An 18,760-nucleotide genomic window follows, 5' to 3' on the forward strand; every position below is an offset into this window, starting at 1 on the left:
ACCTGCTTGAGCTTCTAAAAATCCCAAATTAACTGATTATTTTTTGTCAGAACGACACAGAAGCCCCAGGCTGAGATGTAGACATCATTAAAAAAAGCTTTTACTGACTTAGCTTGAGTTATTCAAGGGAAACTAGCTTTACTCAGCTAATGCAGAATATAACTCTGCCATTATGGTCAAGTCCACAACACAGACACCATTCTGCCATATTATAACAGCAACCTGACATCAATGAAGCACATCTAATGAAGTTATATTTAGCCCCACCATTTTTTCATGGGAAATTAACAGTAAATCCCCATACAAGGAAACCAGAATGACCTGGTATGAATGACCTGGCAAGCTCTAACTTAAAACCAGCAAGCAGAGTTAAATCTCCCAAAGAGCCTCCACAATTATCAGCAGAAGCTGTGAAAGCAGAACTAGGGTTAACGGCCACAGCGCTGGCTCAGAAACTCTCTGGCGAGAGCGGCTGCATTTCTTCCCCTGTGATCTCCAGCCCTGCCCTTGTAAATCCCCGACGTGAAAAGCGCGCTGGGTGCAGCAGGGCTGGGCTGGCTGCGAGCACCACCAGGACCTGAGTGCTGCCTGGTCCAGCCCATTTCATTAGTGCAATTCTAACCTTGATGAGCATGAGAAATTATGGAAAACATCTCTGTGTTGGAGACAGAAGTGAAATTAAAACCTTTCACACTAGTTGGAAATTGTATACCATATTTAGTCTTAGAAAAACTATCCCACTCCTTTTCTCTACAAGCGTTATCTATCTGATTGTTTGCAAAAAGTCTGTATTGCCTTTGTATTTCCAAGACATAAGACTGTCACAAGGAAGAAGTGAACTCTGACATTAAATTCTAACAAGTTCTGCAAATGCTTCTCCTCATATAAGATTTTTCTAAGGAAGACAATATCCTAAGCAATTGAATTATTGTCTGGCATGTTTGAAAAAGTCATCTTTATATATCTCCAGATCATAAGTCAAAACTCAACTTACTTTAAACCTTTATCAATAAACTATTATACTAATAAGCTATTATATGCTTGGCTGTACAGCCTTCACCTATGTTAAAATCAAGAAAACAACCAAACATATTCTACTTACTTTAATATACATATAGTCTAAACCATCTATTTCCATCCCGTATCTCTTGTAACACAGATTTTCAGCACTTTCAGAGGCAGTTGGTGTTTCCTTTCCAGGCAAAATAGGCTCAGTCTCCATGGAAAATACTTCTCTATTTCTTGTATTAGTGTACACTAACTCATAAGGCAACCTGGGATTCTCTCTCTCTGGTTTCCTCAGCAAAACAACTGAGGTCATCTGCTTTCAAGATACTTATGAATAACCCATGGAGTCTGCAGAGAGTAACGTGTGACAAGCCATGTTGGAGCAATGAATTCCCACATTGTTAGACCAACTCATAGTATTTTTAGTTATTTTCTCTGGCTCTACAAAGTAATTGCAAAATTCTCCTGTCTTGTGATAATCAAATGGAAGAACTCAAAGACACTGTTGGTAACTGCATCAAGACTTCATGATTTTTCATATCCCTTTACAAAAAAGAGACCATATGGGTATGAAAGTCACTGAGATGAGAAGTCCCTGTTCTTCTGTATTTAGGACTGTCAAGCTAGAAATGTGCAGTTTTACATCTCACTACACAGCAATCTTAGGAAACTTGACACGACAAGTCACACGTCGTATTTCCCCCCTGTGTTAACTACTATAAAGACAGAATGAGAGCTCTTGAAAGCAACATTGCTTTAGCCTTTACATTTAATTTTAAAGCTAGGGCTCTCATCAGACCACAATGTAAGCAGACTGGAAGAGTCTGCTCTCAACCATCCCCGTTGTCTCCTAACAGCTAAATAAACTCAACAAGCCACTTCGGCTAATTACTGGTGGCAGCTTCTATTCTATGTGAATTGCCCTGACAGGCTTACCTACAGCAACACCTGAAGCAGGGTTAACAGGCAAAAATGAAGACTTGATGAGCAATGAGGGAAATACAACAGCTTTCAAGATGTTCAGAAAATAACCACAACTTTCACCAAACAGCATGGAGGTAACAGACTTGAAGATGACCCTGCAGGCACAGCTGCATTCTGCACTCTTGACTGCTTCTCCTCCAGTTTAATCTTCATACTGCTCCCTGAGACCATTCATCAGCATGGTGACTTCTCATTCATACTTGATTATTTGATTATTTGATGTTAGGTTTGTACCTTCTTCCCCCTTAACAATTTAAGAACCTTCACCCCAGCTTTGAGTACCTCCATGCCATTATTATTCAGGGAATGATCTGTGACAATTCTTGCTATTGTCCCAGATTAACAGGCCAAAGAAATTAAATCCATGCCACTAAGGAGAACAGATGGTATAAAAGCAGAGATCGTCTGTCTTTACAAGTTATCCATTTTCACCTTCAGAATTGACATTAAAATTCACAGATACTCACATTAAAAATTGAGTCAATATCTGCAATCCATAGACATTCAGTAGGAGTGAAGTCTTTAAACTTTATTAGTAGTGCCTAATGTTTCCTGTGCTTACCTTCCAGCTGCTTAATGCCCAAGATTCAGCAAGAAAGGCACTCCTCTAAGGTAACTGCACCAAGTACTTATCCTCTTTTTAAAAAAAAACAAAAAAATCAAACATACACGCATAAAACCCCCCACAAACCTCTTAGCCACCGAGCTCTTCTTTACGTTTTATTTGTATATAAGTAGACTAAGATATATAGAAATAAAACTACTAAATACCGTGATTAACTGAGAGCAGGCAGCAAAGCAGCTATGTTGTGATAGAAAAGGCACACATTACGACCCAGATGGCCAGCAACAGGAAGACCCCAAAACCATCAATATCATCAGCTCAGTAACTCTGGTGCTTTTCACATTCACACAGTGCTGGCCAGTTCAGGTTACCCATCTCACACAGTATTTCACGTCAGGCTGCTACTTGTCGCAAACTGAGAAGTGGGCTATGCTAAAAGAAGATGAGTGGAACCGTTATCTCCCCGAGACAGTGGGGGTCCTGAAAGCAGAAGCTAATCCTGAAAATACACTCTTGCTAGTAAATATTAAAATTGGGGTTTAAGTTGACAGGTCCTAACTTACTGCAACACTGCATACACAGAGCTTAACACAAAGAACTTGACAAGACAACATCCCTAGGATATGTTTTCATTTGTTTCCCTGCACAAATTATTCTGAGCAGGTATATGATAGCAAAGTTATTTCCCTGAAATAAGAGGAAATAGAGAACCAAAGACCAATTTCAGATTTACGTGCTTGATTTCAAAGCACAATATTAAGCGATCTGATTACTCACGTGGAATAAAGATAAATCTTTGCAGGATCAGGCTTAAACAAACCCAGGCATAAGCAAAGCCAAGCAACACTGAGAATGAGGAGGAAATGATGTGGTCCTAAGTAAAGAGTGGCACAGAGCGCAGCACTGGCACAGGCATGAAAGTGCTGTTCTCTGCCAGGAAAGTCACCAAAAGCCTTGCTATTAGCATTGGTAAACGAGGCCTTAGCAACCCAATCATACAACCCTCTATCCTGGATGTAGCTCAAAAGTAAAGCCCACAAAAGGAAAAAGTTACTGTACAAAGAGCCTTTGAATTCACCACAGTCTGAATTTTCTCTATCTCCCATGACCTTTAGATAACAGGTTTAATTTTGTGCCTAGTGCATTTCTACTTAATCAAAAATTTTTATACCATTTTAAACCAATCAAACTCATAGAAGCATCATCCTCAAAACAAAAACACACATCTGTTGTGGTGTATCATGAGCAGGATTATGGTCTATGAAAATAACTTAAGCAAAAAGATACAGTCTAAGAAAAAAGTCAAAAAGACACAGACATGACGAAGATTTCCAAGAACCATGGGTTTATTCTGACCCTAACACCATTATTTTCTGCAACAGGAACCACCTATTACTAAGGGAAAATAGCAAGTTCTTCCTTGTTATTTCAGCAGCAGTGAAGACAAGCAGAAGGTGCACGCTGCTGCTTCAACTTGCTCGAGTAGTTTGCTAACGAAGCAGCAGGTACAATAGCCTTGTCCAAACGCCATTTCTTGGCCCTGGGCCCAACTGTACAAATACTCACTATCAGAGTCAAGCGCGATACACGCAGCAGTAAACACTGCTCCACTACAGCAAGCACAAAATTAGATCAGAGAGAACCTCTGCACCTTCAAACATACAAAAGAAAACCCAACCGAGTAAAGGAGTTCAGACTCTGCACGTCCCTAACTTCATACATGCAAACCAAGCTAAGCAGATTTTAATCAAGAGGCATAAAACAAACAACTGGCTCTTACCAAACGAGCTCTTGCTGCTTGACAGCACAAAGTGAAACTAGGTCCATCATCGTCCCTCTAACCAAGATGACTCCAGCCATATGAACAAGAGTTTAAATAGTTAAATATTTGTTTTGTGTATGGTTTGTGTTTTCAAGTAATGAAATTCAAATTCAATGAATGTCCCTGTAGGACACCCCAAGTGGCTGGTTCCTCTGAGGTCTGCTGCAGAGGCTGTTCGGACTTGCCAGAAATCCAGGCACCATCCTACTGGTACCGACAGGAAAGCAGACTTGCCAGCTGCACACTGCTTTTCCCTCACAGCAGAAACACCGTCTACGATTAACCTTTCTATCACTTCTTGCTTTTTTAAAATCCTATTAAAAATACACCATCCGGAAACAGTGAAACCTTGTGATACTGGCCGTTTTGTGACTTCCTCCAATTCAACTGGTTCGGTGAGCAAATTTCAATAACAAAAATGCTTTCCTTAGTCTTACAGAGATTAAACAATGAGTTTCATTAAAGAGAGGGGCAAATTACTTTGTTATTAGAACACATGGAGAGGATTAAACTGCCAAAGACCCTACAAGGAGACCCTAAGAGCCAGATACATCTGCCTGACTGGCCGCCTATTCTTTCCAACTCAACCTGGAGCTCTGGGGCTCCCCGAAATATAACAGTGGTCATTGCACCCATTTCCTGACATAGCAGGAGCTTCACAAGCACTTCATCTGATCATTTATTTATCTAAAAATTCATAGTAATCCATTACCTAAGCCACCTGGCACATGCTATAAAATCATGGCAGTAGAAACAGACTGCAAACAACCAGTCGCACTTCCATGTGCAGACATTATTATTCTGCAAGGATTGCTGATGACAGTTATGGGGGAATCCCACATAATCTACTGATATTGCTAGGTAAATGTTTTAACATGATACTCAAAGAATTAAACAAATAAGACTAATTATTATAAATAGGACCTTCACAATTATTCTTTACGTGTAACATGGAATTCATACAACTTTCAAGATTAGGTCCACAGCAAAAAAAAATTTTTTTTAATATAAAGCCATGATCTCTTTCCCCCCAAAACTAGCTCCCAACAATGCTACACTTCCAATGTTTCATTAGGACTACAGGATACACCCTACTAAAAACTATCTGTGGGCTGCAAGAAGCTTTCACAAACCGTTTGCTATCCCTCCGGCCCCACCACCCTGCCCAGGGTGGTATCATTTCCTCTTCTGGACACACCCAGCATCCAGGGAAGCAGCTCTAGTGCAGACTGGGCTCCAATTCAAACCATCACTCATCTTGCTTCCCAAGGCTCACAGTTTCTTTTAACAAGAATGATAGATAGCCGACATGTTGCAAAACTGCCGTTAGAAAGCTACAAGTTTTTTCAGTTTCTTAGGCTACTGTGGTTGGCATCTGACTACAGGAAACACTTTTTTTTTTTTTTTACAAAAACATAATAAAATGTCAAGGCTAGATTAAAGCAAGTATTGTTAGACTGTTGGGTAATTATATTCCCAGCACCTTCAATTTAAAGGCAATAGGAGTAAAGTTGATGCACACAGTTGTGAGCTGTCACTGGCAAAAGCTGCCATCACATTTATTCCAGTGACACAGCAGGTGCCTGGAGCAGAAAAGCAACTTAAGTATCCCCTCTTCTGCTGCAGCATTAGATTTTTAGAAGAAGCAGAGATACAGTTATAAAATATACTGTAAAGGCTCACTGTCATTTGCAGATATAATTGCTTGACACTACACATTTGATTTCTGCAACAGCCGTTCTGCTCTGAACTGCATGGGTTTGACTCGGAAGCAGAGCAGGATGCCCAAGTTGTGCGTGGAGACGAATGACTCCCATCTCTGCATTAGTGGGCAGCACAGCTCTGGAAGAACACCACAGCGATCTACTGAGACAACTGGTTACTGTTTAATATTTAGAAAACACTTATGTCACATACAGTAGTTTGAACAGCAGTATACGATAATTAAGGCAGCTTTTTTTAATCACCAAGCAAAGCCCACTAGTAAGCACAGAAATTTGGAAATAGTTGTATTTTCTCTCTTACGCTCAGGTTGTTTTTTGCTGTATTTCTCTCCCCACGTACCATTAACGTACCCAAGAGCAACTCTAACCTGGTCAGAACATGCCTTTTTCTATTTTCTCTTGCAAGCACAACTGAAGGGGAAGACCAAGTCTAATAACACCCTGGCTTCAAACCCAAAGCAGCTGCCTGCAGACAGCTCCAGGAAAGCAAGAAAGGGCTCCTTGCAACGCTGGGGACTGCACAAGTGGTTTTTTGTTCTATGCAGTTCCCTCTGACACTTCCCTAACTCAATTTACAGCTGATAAACCCTCAGACTGAACCATTTCAAAGACAGAGTGGCAGGACTGAAGGCCAGCTACTGAGTTCAGCTTGCCCAGACCGTGCTCTCCAGTGAAAACTGTTTACTGATTCCTCTATGCTCAAAGGAATATTTCCACTCACTTTAACTGGAATGAGATTAGGCCCTATGTTAGGAGCAAGCTAGCTGGAGCTAGCTGCCCCTAATCTCAAAGATACTGGAAAGGGTGGAACACAGTAGCAGCAAGAATAAAATAAAATGAATGTCTGACTGAATGGATAATAAATAAATGAGGGCACTGCACACAGCCATACAAAACTGAAACAGAAACCCCAAGAGGGCAAATCAGCATGGCCCAGGAAAGCACAAACATAAACAACTCAAACCTAGGAAAAAAAGAATGGAAATGGAGAACAACAATGACTGAATGATGTCAACTCTTCATTCTGACTTTAAAAGAGGTGGCATAAACACAGTATCTGATCTGCTTTGTTAATTTTCATGTACAGGCAATGAAAGCATATGCTGGGGCTTGGTTTTACATACCTGAAACTCACAAAGGTGATGTCTAACACAAATCATGGTGGTTCGGCCAGTGTGGAGAAGCCAGGTGAGTTCCACGTCTAGGCAAAGCATTCTCACTTGTTCTTAATTTTCAAGAAAAGCAGATTACACTTAACAAAAGCCAACGCATGGCCTAGATTGTCCCTATCAATTTTTATGGGTCAGCAGAAGTAGGTATATATCTGTCGTTGGTCAACAGTTACTGAAATACTGCTTGGCTGCATCCCAGCACCACTCAGCGAGGCCATGGTGATTCAGGAAACACATAGAGACTCTCCTACATTTGTTTCCAAAGTCAAAGAAACAAAACTTTCAGAAACAATCTTACAGCAGGACCACCAACCTGCCATTGATAGGTGTCCAATAGGACAAGTTAAACAGAGCTCATAGACATAAATATTTTAAATAAGAATGCCTGAGATATAATCCATGGAGCAGTTTTAAACTGCTGCACCCCAAAATTGAAGCTAATGCCTTCAAGCAGAGTCTGTATTTGCAGCGTCACCAGGCATGGGAATGCAAAGCCCAGCATGGCTCGGGCTCATTGTTCACAACTAGCTTGTGCTGGAGCTGGTCCTTTAACTTAAATCCAAATTTCCAGATTAACTACAGCGATGCACAACAATGAGGCTGTCTACACAGTCATCAAGTTTAGATATGCACTTGGGTGAATCAAAGGAATAGGATTTTCACAGGAGTGGCATGGCTTCAAAAATGTGTATTGCTGGTTTCTAACATAAAATAATTTAGCTTGGGAGACTAGGAGTTCCTTTATGCTATTTCAGGATGGCACATGTGGTAGGAACAGTGGGTGCTTTTTTATGCTGGCATGCAAAGAAACTAAATTTGAAGGCTTAACAGTGTATGTTAGCAAAACTAGACACACTGAAGCATACAGCAGAGAGCCTCACTTCCCCAAACAATAGCTGGAAATAAGAAGTCTATTTCTCCCAGTCTCGGACAACATTTGAAGAGATGCTGACAACTTCTCTGCAACACTGGTCATCCAGTCTTTAACATAATTTTACCAACTGTTCTTTCAGGTAATTCACATGAACACAGCTACGTGAACAACTCAGGCAAGCTGGGACATGGGTTCCCAGCAGGCATAAGGGAGCTGCCAGGTACTTCACTTCAGGACACACACATGCACACACACAGTCAGCAGTAATGAGCTGCAAGTTCATACCCTACCCTGCTTCCCAGCAAAATATCTATGCCAATACCATACGTTAAGTGTTGATGCTACACTGGAAGCTCTGGTACTTTAAGGAACTGCCCCAAATGACAATCCTGACTCTGTCTGCCAGTATAAAAGAGATGCTAAAGTCACTCTTGCTGTGCCTACATATGGCTCTAAAGAGGATGAGAACAGCCAGTGATGTGAGAGTAAAGCACAGAACCAATCTTGCTGGCCTTCATCACCTAGTGAGTCCCTACTGGAGGATCATCCCTGTGCTTGTTTGACTTTGTGTTTGCTCTTTTTACCTCTACATGCCATAGCACCTTAAATCCATTGTTTATGTTACTTAATCAAGGATGAGATACTGAATGTGATTTGAACAGCATGATGGCTTTACCTGGGGAGAAAGGCAGCAGAAAGGGAGGACAGCACAGACAGTCTCTCTTGAATGCCCAGCAGCTTTCCTGTCCCAGTGCCTGAGTCAGAGCCATGCCTTCCTTGCGAACTACAAGGGGCCCTGAGCTTTCCACTGTAACGCAGGCCCAAAACAACAGGAGACCCATGTTTTTGCAGGAGCTTCTGACCAAAGGACTCAACCACTCAAGGAAGTGAGTTCAAGGTCCGATGCAGTTGGAAATAAAATTTTTAAAAGTAAGTATTTCTGATCAACTCTTCACAAGACATTTTAAGTCCATAATAAGAACATCCACAGAGAGAAATAGATCAATAATACCTTTCCAAAATAACTCATTACATAGAGGACGTCTATTGGGCACCTGGGAACAACTCTGCAGCACCATTGTTCTCTTGATCAGAATGCTAATTTTTACCCCTTTTTGCAATGACAGTTAACAGAGATACTCTTCTATGAGACACAAGACACCAAGATGCCTCATATCAACTAACGTATTTAGGATTCTTTAAGGAGTGCAGGCATGCACCTCACTTCCTCACATTCAGTCTCTCCTACACAAATATACTATTCAGATACGGTCCAGCCGATTGAAATGACTGTCCAGTTTGATTTGTACTGATGCACAGTTAATGTGCTGTCCACCGACTGGGAAGACTCTACAAATAAGGTAAACTATTCATGCCAAAACAAAAAGGCTATTTCCTTTCCTTTCTCTCCTCACACAAAGAGCTAGACCGGAGATAATTCCAGAGTATTTCATAAAATGGCTCAAGGATCTAGATGGCATGCCTTTCGATAGAACACACTTTGACTGTGCAAGCTTTTTGAAAGTAGTACTCGGAGTTTGCTATGTTGTGCTGCGGTGCTCAGTTCTGGTGACCCCAGTCATCCCTTCTGCCCTTAAAACCTGTGGTCTGTCATTCTTTTCAGATTTTTGTGCTACATCAAGGCAGAGCAACAAGAACAATGCATCACTAGTGGATAAAACAATCATTTTCACACTCTCCATTTGCAAGCTTTGCCATCATCAAGATGCATAGGGCAGTAACTGTTTCCGGGTAGAAGCTGATGAGATACTAACACACAAGACTAAAAAGATTAGAAAAACGTCTGTTTCAAAAGCGTATGAGAGTCACGCAGTGCATCACTGCTGACTGTAGGGCTTCTGAATGACTGCCAAAAGAATAAATATAATCTAAAGTGCAGTGTCACCAGAAAGGTTAGTTTAATATTGAAGCGTCTGTGTCGTAGGTGATGTTTTTCTGCAAGGAACGGGACGGTATTTCTGAAGGAGATAACCGGCAGAGAACAGCATGGAATGGCTCTCCGAACCCAAAGCGCTTCTTCCAAGCAGCGGTGCATCACTACTGAGCTGGCCGAGTCGCCCCAGCCGCTCGCTCCCGGCAAGTCCACGGTGCCCACGACTCGGCCGCCCGGCCCGGCCCGGCCCGGTCCGGCCCGCAGAGCCTCTCCGGGGCGCGGCGGGGCCGTGATTCACCGGGCCAGGCACGCACCGGCGGGGGCCGGCACACGGGCCCATCTTCGGAGGAGGCGCCAGCTCCCACCGGGGCCGCGGATGGCAGTGGCGGCCTCTGCTCGCGCCCTCCCTGCGTCCCGCCGCTCGGCCCCTTGCCGCCGCCTCGCCCGCCCCGCGGCCCGGCCACCCCCGCGCAGCCCCGGCCCCGCCGCCGCCCTACCTTCGTGTAGAGCTCGGAGGCTGCCATGGCGCAGGGCGCGGGCGGGCGGCCCCTCTGCGGCAGCCCGGCGGCGGGAGGCGGAGGCGGCAGGGAGGATGCTCAGGCGGCGGCCCGGGCGCGGCGCGCCATGTTGCTACCTGGCGGGCGGCGGGGCTGCCGCCGCTCTGTGCATTGTGGGAGCGGCGGGCAGGGAGGCGGGCGGGCGGTGCGATGCCTCCCACCGGCAGGCGGGCGGGCGCAGCCCGGCCCCCGGGGGTCGCGGCACGGGTCCACCCAGGGCGGAGGGCCGAAAGGCTGGGCTGGGAGAGCCCCGCGGCGTCTGCCGGTCCCCCGCGCCCCGCCGGCGCAGCGCGCTCCGCCTCCCCCTTTATGCAAGAACCGGTACTCCTTCCCTTCTCCTCTGAGCCCGCTTTTTTTTTTTCCCTCCTAGACTTAACAAATTGCTCATTTCTTCATCAGCAACGTTTATAATTTCTGTTGCTTTCCCGCTCGTGTGCTGCTCAGGTGCAGTTCCCAAACCCACAGGCACAGCAGCCCGGGCATTGCCAGCACCGAGGACGCAGGGAACAGATCAGCCTGCTATTGAAGACGTCCCTGCTCACTGCAGGGGGGATGGACTAGGTGAGCTTTGAAGGTCCCTTCCAGCCCAAAGATTCTATTATTCTGTGCAGCAGCTGCAGCACCACACGGGATTTATACCCAGGCTACAGTCTACACGTGCCTGACTGACAACCTACCACCTATCCAGTTAGTCCCATTGAGAAATACATGCAGAAATACACAAGTGCCAAGTTTTCAATTTTCTCTCTCCAATTCTGATCCCATCCTTCAAGTTGTTTACAACCTCTTCCAGCTTAATTGCGTCTTTATCAAACCACTACTGGAAACAGTGAAAAGAACTGGGCCCAAAACAGTTCCTTTGATAAGCAAGTCCAGTTCTGACCAAGAAATAAACTTTTCAAAGATGTGTACCTTCAACTTCCATGTCAAAAGGGAATAAAAAGCATACTCCATCCACCTGGCTAGGTCTTGAGATGGCAGCTCATTGCTTTATGAATCATTAATGGCTGGTTTTTTACAGCTCACATTATGGCACAAGTTCTTGTGACAGCAGAACCGAAGCTATTACTCTCTTTCTGTAATTTCCTTTTTCACCTTGGGAATGCATCCTACCAGTCCAAGTGGTCCAAAATCCAAATCCAGTTTGAAACACTTATCTTTGCCACACTCTCCACCAAAGTGCTTTAACTTTTTAAGCGGTATCATCTCTGCAAAATTTAACTGTTCAGACAGCAGCTCTATTCAGCGGGTAGCATATGTAACTCCCCCTGAAACTTGCTGCGACTATCAAAGAAACAGACAAACCTGTTCTACAGAGAAAATGAGCCATGAAAGAGATGGGTAACCTGCTCAAAAATCACTCATCAACTTAGTAACAGCCAGAAATAAAAATCAATCTATCCTGACTCCCGAAATACATACTCCCAATAAATGCTATAATCTAGCTGTACTTCACTGCTGCTATCTGAAGGAAACAAGATGAAGGAGGTAGAAAGCACAAATGAAAAATAGTCAAGATGAAAATTTGGAGCTTTACCTGGAGTTGTTTGTATTAGTTGCAGTTATATGGTCTTCACAGTTAGTAAATTAAGGTTAGTAAATTCAGAAAAGAGGTTAAGAAAAACTTCTTGATTTTGCTAGGAGAGTTCAGAGTCAAAACTCTAATGAGAATTGAATTAAAAAAATACCTTCCTTCCCATGTTCTGCCAGTATGCCCAGGATTATCAACCACGGTTACTGTTACTGCCCCACGCCTCAGAGGCTCACTCCCATCAGCAGAACTGTACACTTGCTCTCAGTCCTACAAGAAGCCAAGAATTGGTTCCTGTGAATTGGTGTCCATGTCAGGGGTGAGGTTATTGGCTAAGAAATTTGCACAGCTGCTTTTCACATGTACACTACAGCAAGACAGAGAGATCTATGCTACAAAGCTACAAGTCATCTTTCATATGTAACAGAAGAGTGATTTGAGGTTTATTTAAGAGTGTGATCATCCCCATTTAACAGGCTTAAATCTAAGAATCTGGATGTATGAACCACAGAAATCTCACAATTTTGTTTTCAGAAGGGACCCAAACCTCCCCTCTGACATATCCCATATTCAATACCCTTTCTTCAGAATGGTACCTATTCTCAATTCAAAGACATTCATTTCAGGGGTTCACCTGGACTGTGGCTTACTGTATCAGCCATTCACAGCTGGAGCTCAGGAGCCAAATGTAATTATAAGCCCCAGCAAAAAATAGATATCCGAGTCCAAAATATGCTATGATTTGACACAATTTGCATAAACCAGGATTTCAAATCTGTCATTAAGGACAGGAATTGGGGGCACTGAAAGTTGCCAAGAAACAACCTGTTTGTAATATATCTAGACTGATAATTATTACTTTAACATGCATCTCCTGCATCAAACATTTGCTGTTGAGATTTTAAATGTCCTCATCTCATACCTTACACAGCATCTTTTAAAAAAATATAATTTATGGCATTTGATTTCAGAGCATATATCCCAGGGTATTCCAGCTGACTACGTATGGCTGATGTAGCTGGCACAGTCTACATACAGAATTTTGTACTGAATTTGAACCCAACAAAAAACAGAAAAAAAGATAGAAAATAAACTTTCTATGTCTTGAGATTAGTTTATATCATTTTTTCAGAAACCACTACAAAGCACCTGTCCTATCTTTTTTCTTACATCTACGTTCTGTCTACATCCATGATCTGTTCAACTGTGGCAGAAAAACTCCCTTCTCAATTAGGACTTCCTATTCTGTTGCCGTCATGCTGTACTGCAAGTGACCAGTGGATTCTCTGTTGGCCAAACAAAAAAGGGAAACCATTAGAGGTGCAGAGATAATATATACTGGTAACATAAGGAACATGAGATGGTTTATGTGGCACAGCAGATAGGTCTATCCAGTCCTTCAGAAAAGCATTTGTATATTCAACACTGACCATCAGTTTAACTCCAAGTGTCTTTCACTGGAAAGACAGACAAAGCTAACTGAAGAATTCATACGCTAAAATCCTCCTCCTACCCTTTCCTATATTCTCACACTACAAGGATTAGACCTGTAACTTTCAGCTGTAGAAAACAAATAGGTCCGGTTTCAGCCAGTACCAATTGAACAGTTACCAGTTAAGACCTCTGAAATGTAACATAGGAGATACACAGAAGAGAGAAAATCATATACCATGCACGTAATCTCCTGATAACACTTGGGATTTATTTCTGTGTTTTTTGGGCTTACAGAAAAGACAAGACAATGAATTCTTACCTACGTGATGAAATTCCCATGCAGAAAGCTTGCCTCAATTCAGCTGTGCCTATACTAGAAAGATTTCTCTTGTTTCTAGAGCATCACATCCATATTTTCTTTTCAATGTATTAGCAGGTTTTTTTCCAACAGTATAAAAACGATCACCTGAGAACAGACCTGAAGTTCAGAAGAACCCATAGCTCCAAGTCTGGCATTTAAGCATCCATTTCAGCCATACAATTCAACTCCTAGAAAACTGTGTGCATTTAAAAATCCAAATCGCATTTCCCAAGGAAGACTCTTAGAGCTGTTTTTTTCCTCAAAACCAGTAAGGAAACAACCCTACCATACTCATGCAGGCAGAAGTACCAGCAGAGGTTGAATCCTGTCACTGTGGAGCCTTCCTCTACCAGGAATGTCAATGATAGTGACCTGGTTATTCTCTAACATTGTCAAGGGAGGTTGACAGATTAGCCAATCATATTCCCCTCTTAATAAGAGCTACAACACTATTCTGCAATAAGGTGAAAAAATTAAACCCAACTGAAATCTGCTATTAAATTTAGACAAAGTCAGAAACAAGAAGCACTTCATCTTCCCATTTGAAAACAGAGTCAAATAAACATGCATCTGAAATCAGTGGAGGCTTTATCAATATTTTCCAAAGCAGTAAATAAACGCTTCTGTGCCTGCCATAAATATGCAAGAATATTTATCATGAATATATATCAAGCAGCATCCTCATTGTAACAAAGATGTACTGCCCAAGAAAAACGGATAATTCAGTCATCTGCCCCTAAACTAAAGCTTTTTCAAGCACATCAGTTGAGCTCAAGGCTGTCTGCCTCTGTGCTAGTACTCCAGAAACATTTTCAAGATAAATATTTAATGGGAATAAATGCTTTGGATATGCATAGAACTTTTCAGATTTCAAGTTACTCTGGATCTAAAGATGCCAGAAATCAGGATTAAAAAGCCATAGATGTGAATCTAAAAGAGGGTGGTTCACTTGTACTAAAGCAGGAATAAATAATCAAACCACACACTCAGCCCAACTCCACTTCAAGTCAAAAAACCCCCACACATACATTCGTCCTGCTTGTGTGCTCCCCCAGTCTGTTCTTCCCAACCTCACAGAAAGACCCCCCCCAGCCATCAAATAAACAGGTTACAGCAATCCTGCCTCTCTCCTGAATAACATGGCCACATTCTGCAAGCACAGCCACTAAATACAAAGCTTCTCTGAGCACAGGTCTGTGCAACCGTACCTGCCTCAGCTCTAATTAGAAACAGATTCGGGCAATAAGCCTGTATTTCAGTGGTTTGTCTTTGCTTGACAATTGATGCCACTCCCCATGCAGAGATTCAAGTATGTCATTTACATTACTAATGCCAGTGTTAATGCAGCCTTTGCACTGCCTCAGCATGGTATTTGAATGACACTACTTAAATTGGACATTTTTCTCCTCAGTTTGAGAGATACAGCGTATAGAGGGCATTACTAGCACCTTGGTGACTGAGCTAATTGTGTAAATGCACCACATGGATCTTGAAGTTGCACAAAGATGAGCACCTAAGTCAGTCTGAACATGAAACTAGTTGGACTTTTTCCAGCATCTTGATTTCTTGGAAATGTTGCCATATTCAGGCCAATACAGTCTATAGCAATGCAAACTTCAATATGCCAAGCTAATTCCCAGAAATCCCCTTCACTCAGTGCAAGGGACCAAAACAATCATCTGTTACGGAGTTTCCAAACAATAAGCTTTAATTGCCTTATTAGAAAAATAAGCACTGAAATATATAAATGTGATTACATTAAAGTAATTCTGTAATCTAACATACTAGAAACCAAAGCCCAGTCATATTTTTAATGATACAGAGTAGCAAGAGTTAGGTTTTAGAAATTTTCCATAGTATGCAGGATCTTTTAGGAAACCACAGTAAAGACAAGACAAATCTCCACATTGCAATAAAAACCTAAGTAGATCAATTTATTCTGTATACTATACAATGTGTAAGTTTGTAAAGAACAAATGACATTTTTATCACCTTAACATCTTGACTGGGTGTAAGTATGTCCAACAAAATGTACTCCTGTAGCCTTTACACGAACACTGTCCTACTACATCAAGAACAATGAGAGGGAAGCCTTTGGTACTACAGATCTGGGGACATATCTGTGAAGTTGTAATTAATCCACTTAATTATCGCGAATAAAATGTTGGTGCTATCTGCTATTATAAGCCTACATGAGTATTACTCTAATAACTAAACACTATCTATCTTTAAAGGCAAGATACGAAAAGGACTGCCAGTCTACAGCGTGGACAGGTTTTCTTTGAAAAAGGTAATTATCAAATGGTAAAACTCATATAATACATTATGTACATAAGTTTGGATAGCTGAGTTATCTTGCTGGAGTAAGCATCAATTTGCAGTCATGTATGATTTACTGTTAAGTGATCACTGGACTTAAGTTTTATACAGTGGATGAATCAAAATAGCTGTGCCTGCTGCGGAGGTCTGTCAGATGTGAAGGCTCATGATCAGTCATTGACCTAGTTAGTATTACAGTACTTCAAATATACAAGGGTAATATATTCATAGCTGAATTTGTAGTAATCCTAAGAACTGCAAGTCACCAAGTGCACATCGGAAGAGCTTGTGTTGTCCAACCAGCAGGACAAACAGAGTTGTAGCTGAGTGGAATGTTTAAATTTAAATGGCTTTTTTTTTTTTTTAATACCTTCCCAAACATCACAAAAGCTCACCTTATGTAAGCTACACAATAGTGGCACCAGACAATACACAGCAAGTCACCTTAAATTCTTCAAAATTTGTTTCAGGCCCAGTCCTATCATTAAGTTTCAATTTCATTTATACATACAAAAATAAAGAGGGATTTTCACATTAGGACAAACATCTATAAAAAGCAGTTTGCTCCAATATATCCAGTTTCCTTGCTATTCTCTCAAAGTCAAGTAGGTCTGTTTCTTCAACCTGTTCTGCAAAAATCACAAATTCTTTATAATACTAGTGGAGGATAAAGAATAAGGACAGGCTTGAAAGAGCCCATTTAATTACTAGAAAAGGGCTATACAGACTCGAAAAGAATCAGGTTAGCAATTTTGAAATTCTCTGGAATTAATTCTTTGAACCGACATTATATAGACACTGATACACTTTGCTCATGTTCCGATCAAAACAGGACCAAATTAAGATTATTCATTTTCTCTTTATCATTTTCTCATGTTTGCCTTTAGAAGAGAACATTGTGGAAAATGTGCCAGTGTTCTTTTTGACTAGCAGTCCTTTATCCTGTAAGACCTTTCTGAATACATCAACACAAAGCACATCCTTCTAAAAACTTCCATCTTTAAGAGTTTTCTCTTATAATACCCACTCTGTTTTTAATAGGCTGTTTCTAACTGTTTCTTTAAAGAAAAAAGTATTCAGTAAACTGATCTTTTTAAAGAGTTTCTTATACTCCCAAAGAACATCAAGGCTGTGACTACCTATATTAAAATCAATTACATTATGGATCATACTGCACTTTTAATATTCTGATTTTGTTGAACAAACATGCTTTTAAATGCATGAACCTATCTAATATCAACCATATATTTTGGCATTCTAGTACTTACGACCTGCATCAAAAAGATGATCTGAAGTTCATTCCTGTTTTCTGACATGAAAAGTTACCTATTTCTCAATAGGTCATTACATAAATACCACTTCCAGTTCTTTGTCTCCCCAAAGTCAATGAGGGGCTGCTGTATAACAAAGAGAAAAGGAGTTAGTTGACTACCACTTCAGGAGTAAAAAAAAAAAAAAAAAAAATTATACCTTTCCACTTCCAGAATACTAAAATAGCCCAAATACAATTGTATATCAAACCTTAGCAAGCCTAGATTTGTAGTTTGCCATGTAGGAAACTCCAACACAGTACATTTAGCCATCTCCCATGTCATCAGACAGAGCATTTCAGCTTTAAAAGCTTAAAGAGCTGCTGAACAGAAAGGGCACTTGCCTCCAAATATAAGTACAAACTCCAGATTTATATCTGAATGCTGGACGTTGTTGCGAAACAAAATATACAACCACAAAAGCATAAGGTTGAATCAAGTGTAAATATAAGTGTTTCACAAGTTTCAGGTACTCAATTTTTACTTTCAGTAGCAAGATTCTGGGCTCTTAGTTTCAGGGCAAGACTTGGAAAGATACAGAATCACTTGTGCTTTGATTGGCACATTATCTGCTTTTTTAAATGTAAAACCAAGACGTTTGCAAAAGGTTGTGCAAAACTATTGTATTTACAAAAATGGCACAAGAGTGAATTCAACAGTCTATGCACATGCACACTTCATTCACATCTTCAACAAAAGTGTGTCCTAAGCTACAGAACTGAAAAGAATACCAGCTTCAACAGGCAGTTGTCAATAAGCACTAGATTCACAAGAGTTACACCAGAATGGGCAAATATTGCCCAAGTAAAAACTCTATTGTTAAAGCTGAAACAGGTTTAAGGCCGTTCAAGTTCAAAAGCAAAACAAAATTCAATCAGAGCCCTGTCTTTGTTTTTATACATGCTTTACCATCTAGCAACTTGTGGTCTAAACCTCTATTTTAGACAACAAACCCAAACACAGAAGAAAAACCCAACACAACTGGAGGTTATATTAAATACAAATATGCTGTAATTAAGATGAAATAACAAAAGCAGAAACATTAGAAGTTGTAAAACTTGCGATGTCACTTGCTGGAACCAGTCCTACACTAGGAAATGGGCAATATGTACATTTTCAAGTAGATTGCATTTCTCTAAACAAACTTGTCCTTTTTTATCAGTGCATTGTTCTCAACTAGTCCAAATACTACACGTTTTACTCTT

At 41.3% G+C, this 18,760-nt stretch overlaps 1 protein-coding gene across 1 annotated transcript in view; it reads right to left on the bottom strand.

The window, feature by feature from the left end:
* The window catches only part of MYO5A (myosin VA), a gene marked incomplete at both ends in the record, with an annotated part of 101,240 nt that extends 90,673 nt beyond the window's left edge, over positions 1-10,567 (bottom strand). Inside the window, one exon of the mRNA XM_082005200.1 lies at positions 10,541-10,567. Coding sequence (XP_081861326.1) covers positions 10,541-10,567 — 27 coding nt within the window. The remainder of the gene's footprint in view (positions 1-10,540) is intronic.
* Positions 10,568-18,760: the final 8,193 nt, after the last annotated feature.

This window comes from Phaethon aethereus (genome assembly GCF_964289735.1).
Source record: "Phaethon aethereus genome assembly, chromosome: 12".
Taxonomy (NCBI): domain Eukaryota; kingdom Metazoa; phylum Chordata; class Aves; order Phaethontiformes; family Phaethontidae; genus Phaethon; species Phaethon aethereus.